This window comes from Panthera uncia, chromosome X (genome assembly GCF_023721935.1).
Source record: "Panthera uncia isolate 11264 chromosome X, Puncia_PCG_1.0, whole genome shotgun sequence".
Classification (NCBI taxonomy): domain Eukaryota; kingdom Metazoa; phylum Chordata; class Mammalia; order Carnivora; family Felidae; genus Panthera; species Panthera uncia.
In genome coordinates, this window is record NC_064817.1 from 14,741,920 (window position 1) to 14,753,994 (window position 12,075).

General features: G+C 46.9%; 1 protein-coding gene across 5 annotated transcripts in view; it reads right to left on the minus strand.

The window, feature by feature from the left end:
- Window positions 1-12,075, minus strand: part of SH3KBP1 (SH3 domain containing kinase binding protein 1) — a 328,594-nt gene that overhangs the window by 51,828 nt on the left and 264,691 nt on the right. For all 5 annotated transcript variants that reach the window (XM_049643565.1, XM_049643564.1, XM_049643561.1 and 2 more), the window contains one exon: window positions 2,494-2,545. In XM_049643565.1, coding sequence (XP_049499522.1) covers window positions 2,494-2,545 — 52 coding nt within the window. The remainder of the gene's footprint in view (window positions 1-2,493; window positions 2,546-12,075) is intronic.

Consider the following 12,075-nt stretch of genomic DNA (forward strand, 5'->3'; position numbering starts at 1 on the left):
CAAGAACACCATGAATATTTTCTGATATTTAAATGTGACTTCCGTAGGCATCAAAACAGTCACAGGAAATCACGGGGTGTGGGTGGAAAATGTGTATAAACAAGTCATCCATCAAAATATGCAAATGATGGGTCAATGGCTTTTGCTCTACAAATAAAAAGAAGTTTCACAGGGACCTGGATTCCACGTGATAGCAGTTTTAAAACATGGCCTCGAATCGTCTGCCACTCCTCCCATTAAGAGGTGAGGCCTGTGTCCCCTTATCTGGGATGTGGGTAGGCTTGTGACTGCTCCAACCAGTGGCCGATACGATACCATGTAATTTCCAAGTCTGTGTTACAAAAGACCATGTAGCTCATTCGCCGGACTGCTGAACCTCCATATGAGAAGTCAACAACCCCGAGGCCCGCTGAAGAAGCCACGTGTGGACACTCTGGCCTACAGCCCCCACTGAGCCCAGCCCTCCAGCTACTCCTGCCGAGGGGAGCCACACATGAGAGCGAACCAGCCATCTCCAAAGTGGGTCCTCCAGCCGCAGCTGGCCCAGCATTCCCAGCTGAGGTCCCAAACGTCAAGGAGCAGAGAGACGAGATGTCCCGGTCGTGTCCTGTTCAAATTCCTGACCCCAGAGTCCTCGGACATAAGAAGATCGTCGTCTTCTGCCAGCAGATTTGGGACGGTTCGCTATGCAGCAACAGAACTAGAGCACATTTTCAAGTGGAGGCATGTGCAGAGAAGATACGCGATTCTCCCTCAGTCCTTTCTATCTGTGCCTGAATCCCTCAAATATTACATATTACATTTCCCCAAGCGCACGCATGTGGCCATGCAGACTCCAGCTGTTCCCGCGCCTGGGGTCTTGAGCAGTGCCTGTGGCCTCAGGTGCATAAGAACACTTGGAAAATAGCTAAAGAGATCCAGCATAACCTTTGATAAAACTGCTTTAAAAGGAAAAGAATTTGCCTATCATGCTACAATCTAGGCTTCTAATGAGAACGAAGAAGTTTATTATCATTCCTAGAGACACAGGAGGAACGGACAATCCCACTACCATGAAGAATCCAATCCTGGTTACATTCTAGGCTGCTTGAGCCTTGGGCCACTCAGCTCATCTCCTTGGTCTGTACTGCATCACCAAGGCCTCTAGGAGAGGGGTCTTTAGAGAAAAGCAAATCAACAGCCAGCTTTAATTTCAAAACAAAAAAAAATATTGATCCGGTGTGAACCACTAGGTGGCAAAATTAAACTGCTCAATGCAAACGAGGATGGGGGCGGAGCAGGAGATATAATTAACACCTCATTTCAGGGCTTAATCTCTGTAATTCTCAACTATGCTAAAGGAATGGGAAAGGAATTTGGGGTCAAGCTGATCCCCCCTCCCACCACCAACTGGGTAGACCAAAAGAACTTGAAAAAAAATCACTCCTTAATAAATCTGTGAATAAACCAACCTGGAAATTTATTCATACTTCAAATGCTATAGAAATATCACAGTTATTAATGTGCAGAACTAAAAATACCCCTACTCTTCCTCTGTTTTAGTTGTTAATTTTTTTAAATGCCACTTAACTAGTTATTCATGGAGGGATTTCTCCCCATAATTAGTTCTTAATAATTATAAAGAGGAGTTCTGTTGGGAAATATGAATGATCACTTTTATGTATGAGAACCCTGTGTGCAACGAGTTATCAAATGTCCAACAACATCACGTCTTCCTATATTATTCAACCTTAGTATCTGAATTACACAGAAAAAGTGAATTGGACTCTTTTCAAGACTAAAGAAGAATTATGAGGAAAAGCATTTATTGCTAGAATAACATTTTTCCTGAGGCTGGGTAAGTGAAGTAAGTACTGACTATGCTTAACCACATGGGACATGCATGGTGAGGCTACGACCCGTGGGAAGCAATCCTCCCTAAGCTGATCCTCGAGATCAGGAGGGCACGGGCAAAGCAGGACAATTAAGTTTTTATTTCGTCAAAAGCAGCTGATTAGGATGCCTGGGTGGCTCAGTGAGTTAAGTGTCCGACTCCTGATTTCGGCTCAGGTCATGATCTCAGGGTTCATGAGTTCGAGCCCCTCATTGGGCTCTGTGCTGACAGCACAGAGCCTACTTGGGATTCTCTGTCTCCCTCTCTCTCTCCCTCTACCTCTCTCTTTCAAAAACAAATTAAAAAAAAAAAACATTAAAAAAAGCAGTTGATTAGAAATACAAAGAAATAAAAAAAAAATGGTTTACACCAAAATAAAGTCTTCCTGGTGATTCTCTTTGGGAGGCTGCATTTTTTCACTGTACCGGGGATGCATTTTTAAAGATGTTTCTTTTTTTAGGAAAAACGGCAGCATATTTCAAATCTGCCCATTGAGACCAACTGGCAACTTCCCAGTTTGGTAATCTGTAGCATTTGAAACTAAGAATCTTGAGCTCTACCAAGGGCGCTGTAAATACACACAGACAGACACACGTGTCGACAGAACGGAAGTACATTACCTGCCCCTTGCTTGATGACAGGAGCGGATGGAGGAGGTGGCTTCTTGGGTCTCTGAAAAATCAATCAAAATGATAACACATAAGATTGTCGGCAAGCCTGGCCTGTCACATAAGGACCTCAGACATTGTTTTCTAGATGCAGTTTGGACAGACCAGAGAAGCTCTCCAAAAAATTGAGCCATTTTCTCTCCAGGGATGTCAGGTTTTGGCACCTTTAAACCAACACTAAAATAAATTCGGTCTGCAAAACAAAACTCTGATGGACAAATGAAATACCATTTCCCCCTTTCTAAATTTGTAACAGCCTTCTGGAAAAGCACGGCTCAGCAAAAATGGCCTGAAACCAGCAAGCACAATGGTCCTCCTACGCTGAAACCGCATTTGCAATTAAGATTTAATCTGCTGAATAACCAAGTGATTCAGAGGAGTCACTGGGACAGCTCGAAATCAGATCTGCTCCGGATGTGGGACCTTCAGCAAATGCAGGCCGAGGGGCTGGGTACGGTTCTAAACCTTCAGTGCCTTCTGACCCCAAGGCTGGCAGGCCTTTTGAGAGCGCCCCCCCCCCCCCCCCCCCCCCCCCCCCCCCACAGAACAGATGTACCCTGGAAACTGGAATGGAGCTTTTTTTTTTTTGGCTGCGATTTGTTTTTCTCTCACAACCTGTCACTCTGTAGGTGACAAGGCAGCAATGCAATCAGTGGCATCCATCCCTGAACCCCTTCCAGGGCATCTCCTCGCTCACCCAGGATCGACTGTAGGAGAAAGATGGTCAGGCTGGACTTGGCAAATGATTCAGGGGCCAAGAATTCATCTAGGGCACAATTCTTGGACACCATTCTTAGAGAGGGGATCCAGAGGCGAGAAGAGAACCATTTCAACATCGACTTCATTAAGAAAAGATGGAAACAGGGAAGATTTGAGAATATGATCCAAGTTGCTGCTGATGCTTCTACAGACCCTCTCTGGGCATCACATATCAATGATTTTTTAAACAGTTCCAACAAACTCTCTCCTGCACTCTGAAAATATACCACTGTGATATCACTGCAGGGACCAGTAAAAGCCCCCATCAGTCCCGGGCCCCTACCTACCGGTGCCCATCAGTGCTTGCTATTGTACTAGGGCACCAGAAAAAAAAATGATGTCAAGTAAAACCTGGGGAATATGAGACCAATAAGGAACTTTTTCAGGAGGCATCATAGCATGTAGGCTCCGGATTCCGTGACATTTCACCTCTGCTCTTTAGTAGCTGGGTGACTCGGCCAAGTTACTTCTAGTACGTAGCGTAGCATGGTGGCTGAGGGGTGGGGCTTCAGAGCCCGACTGATTACAAATCCTGGCTCTTTCAATTCTTAGCCGTGGACACCGGGCAAGTGAACTCACCTAGCTAAACCTTCTCATCTGTAAAATGACAATAATACTACCTCCCTCCTGAGAGGAGGTGGTTTCATAAACAGAGGGCATCAGTAAGCACTGCCCTGTTGAATCTTTTTGACAACTCTGTAAGTAGTGGTATTATTATGCCCATTTTGCAGATGAAATAATTGAGGCTTAAAGAGATGAAGCCGCTTCCCAAAGTCACCAGGCTTTTAAACAAGTGGGGGGCTGGGGGAGTAGCCCCATGCTGTCTGACCCACAGGCGTGCTCTTAACCACTGTGAGGGACCCGCCTTGCCAGAGCACATCCACTAGACAAAGCACCACATGGCCAAATACCGGACACGGTGTGTAAGAAAAAGCAAAGGGAACTGTAGTATGTGAAAGTTGGAAACAAACAAGTACCAAACTGCAGCCATAGTATGAGCGCAAATCAACTATGTTACAAAATGGACAGAAAGAGAAAAAGACTGCAAAGGAATAAATTAATCGCGTGGTATCTGACTAGTGTAGGATTACGGGAGTGTGGGTGCGTGCGTGTTTCCTTCTTAATATTTTTCGGTACTGTCTATATGAGTACAGACAAACTTCCTTATAAAAAAAGAGAAAGAAAGATGCTCTAAGGGCCACCTCCCCCCGCATACAGGCCAGGCCGTCTGCCGACAGAAGGCCCTTTCCCGTCTGTCTGCCCAGCTCTCCACCCCAATTTCTTCCTTTTTCTGCCTCCCTTCTCTGCGCTTGTATAAATTAGACTGGGGACAGATGTGTGTTTATCTAATGAAGTTATTGTTGAAACTCTGCCAACTAACCTTCCTCTACCTCAGGATCAGAGTAATTTCTTATTCACAGAACGGCCAACACCCTGTGGCCTAGTTCTTTCCAGCCAAGCCCCAAAGATGCCTACCCAGTGGATGTCTTGCTCACTTCCTGCTCATTTGAAAATTTTTATAACCAAGTTCACATGAGCCTCCTCTTGCCGAGGCTGTTCCCCCAGCGACCTTGCCTCAGACCACAGGGCCCCAAATAAAAAAAAACAATCGCAAGTGATCATGTTTTCCAAGATTACTGTGCAAAAAAAAAAAAAAAAATCCCTTAGTGTTGTGTCAGATTTGGCATGGAGCAGACACATGAAGCGTGACAGGGCAGAGCAGAGGGGCACGGAGAGAGAGGACGGGATGTGTCAGGCTAACAGACAGCGTGTGACAAGTGTGGTCATGGTAAGTGTGTGCTTGACGGTAGCAGAGGAAGGAGGCTGAGGTGTGAGGTTTTGTGAGGAGCCCCTGGCACTAGTGGAGGCAGGCGGGGGCAGTTTGGAAAGGACGTAACAGTCTGTGACTGTCTTGCATCCCCCAGGCTTGAGCAGCGCTGGCCGGGGGCCAGCTTTGCTTATTAGCGGCGTGGGTCTACAGGCTATCTGGTTTTTTTCCTTTTGACTTGACTTCACTCTCTGATTCCATCAAACTTAGCCTTCCTGCCTTCTGAGATGAGAAATGATGCCACGTTTTCAAATACGAGGTCTTTTAAGGTAATTCGAAACCAAAACCAGGGCCAGGGTTCCATGTAGCTCTGGGCTGCCCCCCCCCCCCAAATGATTAAAAGAAGATTGCACGTGAGCCTACAGTGAATTTCCGCTTTAAATGCAACACAAGACACGGCAGTGAGAACCGAGAAGGCAGACTGGGGAAAAGCTGTAGCAAAATGTGACAGTGAAAACCTGAGCACAGGCACTCCTGATTCTCAGATAAAAAGACGTAAGCACATCACTCAGTTGGTTTTCCCCCAAATGTCGGATCATGACTGGATGAAGGACACAGGACGGAAGGGGCCTCCAGGTTAAGCAGAAGGCCGATGCTTTCTCCGTTGCGCTCACCAGCACCAATTAGCGCCGCACGTGTGTGCTCAGAGACACCCTTTCAACTCGGGCGAGTATTTTGAGTCATGAATTTTTAGAGGCACTTGTTCTATTTCTTCTCTTTATGCCTCCCTCCGTAGTGAAAATAGAACACTCCAGATCCAAATTCAGGTGGCTTCAGCCTGCTCAATTTGCAGATGGATGCTAAAAACAGAGGATGTTAGCGCTGTGAGTGATCCCAGGGTCCCCTCCAGAGCTGAAAAAACTGAGGCCTACAGGGGCCGTGTCAACAGCCAGGTGATGGCCAAAGAAGGTCCAGAACTCACACCTCTCAATGTCCAGACTGAGGCAATTCATCACTGAACCACCATTTTGTGATTTCTAGGAGAGCAGAATGCTTTCCACGGTCTTCACATATGCGGGGCGTCCAGGCCTGTGTGTGCCTGCGTGTGCGTCTGCCCGTGTAGTCTCTGGCTTGGACACGGAAGCAAACACCATCCTTCAAAGGATGCATTAACTAGATCTGATCGCTTACCATTATCGCCAGGAAGGAAATAGATCTGAATGTTCTGGAGTGAAGACAGCAGGAAGGCAAGTTTTACTTCCTGCTGATGGATTTCAGAGCTGACTCTGCCCTCTGTTTGGCAAGCCTGGCCAGTCCCAGGCGAAGAGCTCATCAGCTCAACTGGCCCCACCCCTCCGGCAGGAATTTTGATTTGCCACTTGGCCTCTTGCCTTCAGAGCTCTGGCCCCACACATGTGGTTTGTTGAAAATAACCAGAGAAGCGTACTCTTGATGGCTGGGTGCCCTTTAGGGGGGCTTTGTTAGATGAATATGGTAAGATCCTGGAAGCAAATCTTAGCTTGATTTTGAGCCTTGGGAAGCCCTCTTCCAGGCATCCAGCTAAATTCTCTAGAAGTGTCTGTGTGAGGCTAGAGAGGGGACAAAAATGGACAGTTCCTGACCAGGGCACTACTCATGGGTTTAAAAATGGTCAAAGACCTCCACTCTGCCCTTTCCTCCCCTGTCCCTGATAGATTTGGCAACATCTTTGAAGAGTGCAGCTGGGGCTGTGCTCAGAGGAGTGCCCCTCTGCACCTTAAAGAGTCCCTAGCACAGGAGCTCTGCAGGAGCCACCATGAAAACCTGTTCTTGGCAGTGTCTCTCTTGACTTTCCTCTACTTAACCTCTGGTCTGGTGGCCTGCATCCCTCGTCTCCTGGCCTGCATCTCTTGGCTGGGCCCAGCTGGACTGCCAGCCTATTGGGTAGTCACCCAGGCTTCGGTATTTGGCTTCTCCCCAAGATGCTCGCATAGTTTACCCCCATGGCTCATGCCTTTGCTCCCTCTACCCACTGTAAAAGTGATGCCTCAAGCCCATAGCCAGACCTCACACCCAGATAGAAAGACCTGAGCTCTCCTATGTCTGGAAAGAGGAATCGGACAAGGGACCTGGCTTCTCCCTGCCCCTCCTCCTCTCTCATACTAGTACAGGAGAGGGCAGGAAGTAGAAGGGGAGAGACTGAAGGAAGGGAAGGTACACCTGGTCACCAAATGACCAAAGGACAAGTGATTCCTGAGAGCCAACCATATACCAAGCATGCTGCTATGGACTGAATGTTCATCCACTGAATGGACCCCCTATTCATATGGTGAAACCTAATCCCCAAGGTAGTGGTGTTTTGAGGTGTTGCCTTTGGGGGCTGATTGGGTCATGAGCATGGTGCCCTCATAAATGGAATTAGCGTCCTTGTAGAAGAGACCCCAGTGAATTCCCTTACCTTTTCTGCCGTATGAGGTCACAACAAGAACAGCCATCTATGAAATAAGAAGTGGACCTACACTAGATGTTAAATCTGCTGGCACCTTGATCTTAGACTTCCCAGCATCCAGACTGTGAGGAATAAGTTTCTGTTTATAAACCACCCAGTCTATGGCATTCTGTCATAGCAGACTGAACTAAGACACACACTTTCGGGCCCATGAAGGAGAAGCTTGAGACATGGGCTCTGCCTCAAAGAGATGACATTTCAGATCAAATGATGACAGAGAATCATCTCAGGCAAAAATACACTGAATGAGGCTCTCAGCTGAGAGAGTATGGGCGGTAAGTACCAGCAGAGAAGGGAGAAGGCGTGCCATCCAGCCCACGTGATCAAAGCTCAGTTAGGGCACCATCATTAGGTCCTACTTGGGTGACACTATGCCTTGACAATCCTCATCTCTGCAAGTGAAATTACCCAGGAAACTACATATACAGACAAGGCTGTAGGTGAATTTTTTTTTTTTTACAATGCTGTTTATTAGAAGCACATATTTGTTTCTTTTTGGAAGACTATTTGGGGGAAATATCATCGGACATCTTTAGAAACTAGAAATAGTGGTTCTCAAAGAGCTGAAGGACATGACTAGGAACAAAGAAAATTTGGGCTGAGACAGTTTTATAAACTGGGTTGTCAGATGATGGGGGCTAAAGTCAGGGGCCTCCGAAGAACTTGGTAAAGAGAATGTAGTCACAGTTACACTGGCAAAATCCACTTATAGTGGATTAGTCATTGTCGAAACGAAGGAAGAGTCCTCCTTTCGTCTAAAAGTTTGGACCCTACGCAGCTGCTGAGTAATCTAGAACAATCTTAAGGTTGGTACTCAACTGTGATTGGGAATGTGGGAAACCTACTTGATTGTACCACAATGTGTCTGCAGACTGACAATGAACAAGAAGGGGCCGGTCAGCTGTGAGAACAGAAAAGAACGGAAAGCTGCTGAGGCCAAAGGTGCAGTGCACTAGCAGAGAGCATCTGGGCTCAGCTGAATTCAGCACACAGCTGCCTGGGCACCCCCTTCCCTCTGGCACGTGAGGGGGCCTCAAGCTATGCCTGCAAACGACTGGCTCCTCCTGCTTTCCTTCCTTGCTCTCCCAGAAAGCACCAAGTACATGTGGTTTCCTGTACAATCTGGCTTCGAAAAAGCCAGGCCCAGTGGGAGCAAATGCCCAGGGCAGGCGGGCCCATGCGTTCCAGACTGGCTGACATTTCCGTTCTTGTTGCAATTAGTAAGCTGGCAGTCGGCTCACTGGGTAAGTCTCTGTGAGTTGGCAAAGGTGAGCCTGCATCACAGCCACAGGCATCTTTAGAAATCTTTGACGGAAGGTTTCTGCGGTCCTGAGAGGCAGACCCTCCGCTGCAGAACATTCGCTATGGAAATGCCTCTGGGAACCTTCGCAGCACTCTGGTTCTTGACACGGTATATACTCAGAAGAGTCCTCCACGGCAACGTATACTAGCACAGTAACATTTTCTTTGGGTGATTTGAACAGCTTCTGTTGAAGTGCTGCAGCCTGAGACTTCTTCTTAAAAAGCAATCTTTCAGAAACATCTTTCAGACTATCTATTCTATTTTTTTAATGACAGTAGAAGTTCTCTGTTCTTGAGAGCCCAAGTTCCCCGTTTTCCTTCAATGATGATGACAGAGCACGTACGTTGATTGCTTCAATAGAGCTCTCAGCATATTTAATCTTTCCATTTTGATATTCAATTTTACTGTCAAGTCTCAAAATAAACAGACAGCCATTGAATCTAGGTTCTCTCATAAATAGCTTACATAATTGCTCTAAAATATGCACCAAGAGATCAGCGGGTGCTCCCCCCACAGGGAATAGTTTGAGAGAAAGCCCCAAAGCGTTTGTCACCCAGTGAGAGAGAATCTGCCGAGCGCTCTCTGAAAGAAAGCCCTCCAGGAAATTCCAGAAGGCTCTGTGGTAACCACCTGGGTCCACACCGCCGCAGCAACGGGCCAGCCTCGTCAGAATGCTTCCGCGATGCCTACTGATTCAGGAGGTCGGCTGCCGAAGAGATGGGGTTTGCTGCCGTCTACCCTAATCATCCCAGACCGTCCTCTTTTCTGGGTGAATGGTTGCAACCCCAGCCACTGGCAAGACAAGATGACATGTGCTGAAACCGGTGGCAGAATGTTTCAGACTCTGTCATTCACACGGCGCATTTGTGTTAATGATTCCAATCATCTTCACACGGCTCGGCTCGGCAAACAACACCCCCAGCTCCCGACACGCTGTCACCAGCTCACCAGTACTCTGTGTGTGGCGATAAAGGCTGGTGTAATGGCCAGTGCACAGCAGGTTGGCTGGTTTTATAGGCCGGAGGGGATAAAGAGTATGTAAGACTTTACATTTTCTAAAAGCTAAATGCCACATCACACAATCACTTCTCAGCTGCACGTATTACTTTGTCTGACAGGTACGACCATTGCTCCCCCCAACTGAGTTTTCTGCTTCTTAGGGACAAGGTTAAAAGACCTATCAAAGAGACGGTGGCTGCTTGTCTGAGGTTGGCGAGATGCCCATGGGGCCGCAAAGAGCGTGCATGCCTCAACGAGCAAGCTGAGTCTACTCCTCACCAACAACTTCACTCTCTCGGTAGAAGTCTTCCCTTAATACCTTATGTAACAGAGCAGAGCTTCTAGAAGAGTATGCCATGGAATCTCTCTCACCTGGTGTATTTGCTGCCTCACTAAAATAGGACCGGGAACTGTAAGGCAAGGTGCCACAATGCAGGCAACCACAGGCTTTGCCCACTTGTTAAAAGAATTATCCAGATTTTACCTTAGCCTTCAAAATCATACTATATCAATCAGAACCAAGAAGGTCATAAATAACCAGTAGGGCGGCATGCTTGCTAAGGTTCCTTGGCCACAGGGAGAGGAGTCACCACGAAGGACATGGCATCCAAATGCTTCAGGACACGAACACCTTTTACCAGGCTTGTAAAGATGGGTGAGAAGGGTCAAACAGGCAGTCAGGACAGCCCTCTCCCCTCCACTCCTTGGAAGAGGCCCACCCTCAGTGTCCTTTTGGAAAGGTCTGGCAGGTCTCTGTGGCCCTGAACATCAGATCCGTTGCCAGACCCTAAGCCCACAAAGGCAGGAAGTGTGTGTACACACATCAACCAGCAAGATGGTCAGGCCAAGAGAAGGGACCCAATAAACACATGGTGGATGAATGAATAAACAAAACATAACAGCCAGGGAGCAGATCCTGAAAAAAGATGAGAAATTACATGAAGATTATGCCATTCTGTGCCCGCTTGTCTCTACGACTATATTTTATAAAGCATTAGATTTCCTTTTAAAGGCTATCATCAAAGTTCTCAGATGCATTTGGATTCCCAGGGAAGCTCATAAAGACATCAAGATAACTGCGTTGATTTGACAGCCGAAGCAAGATGAACCAGAGTCAGGCTTCCATCATTACAGCACAGTTTGAGCTGGAGCCTTCCCACACTTGCGATAACAGAGCGATAATTACACAAAGACCCTAACAGTTAACATATATGGGACGTTTACCAAGCACCACATAGCTATGCTAAAGCTTTCCTATCTTTTCAACAGTTCAGCAAGGTAGGTACGATTATTCTCACAATTTTACAGATGAAAATACTGAGGCTTAGACACATTCAGTGAGATGACCTGGAACGGAACAAGTAATGGACGGGGCCATGATTCAAGCCCAGGTCTGTCCTATGCTGTAGCCTGGAGTTACAACCATTACACTCTGTAAATGTCTGTCAAACCTCAACCCTGTGTCCTGTTGTTTCAAACCATTTACGATCCAGTCATTACTAAACGTTAGCATCTGTTTTTCTCAGGGATGGATTCTATCAACTGATAACCCACCACTGCGACCATCTAGCAAAAATGGCTCAAGTGATTTTGCTTGCTAGAATTTTTTTGTTTCTTGAGTGGTGAGCTCTTCTCTGTTCTGAGAATTTATTCTTCTCCTAAAATACCGTGGAGAACTGGAAGGTGGGGTTGTCATGACTTTGAAACAGTACTTCCCAAATTATAATGTGTCACGTGTAACACGTCAACGGGTCACCTGAGGACCTTGTTCAAACGTTAGGTTCTGATGCACCAGGTCTAGAGCGGAGTCTGAACATTCTAACAAGCTCCAGGTAATGCTGATAAAGTGTGGCACGTGGACCAGCAGTTAAGTGTCAGGGATACAGAAAACACCAGGTGTGGGGAATGAGCCTAGGAATTCCCTGAGCTTATTTCCAACAACTAGGAATCGGAATCCAGATTCTCTGAACCCCAAACTCAGTTCCAAGAGAGCACAACATGTGTGGAACAGAGCATTCTTCAGCTAAATAATACAAGAAAGTGACCTGTGCAAAAGCGTAGAAGGTGTGGCCCTAGGAAGAAAACCAATCTAAAGATCTATGGGGCATAACCTTGGTGGGTACCAGTACCATGCAGCTTCTCGAACAATCACGTGTGTTCATCTAAGCAGTACACACACCATTGACACGGTTTCGTATTCTTACCAACCAATCCACC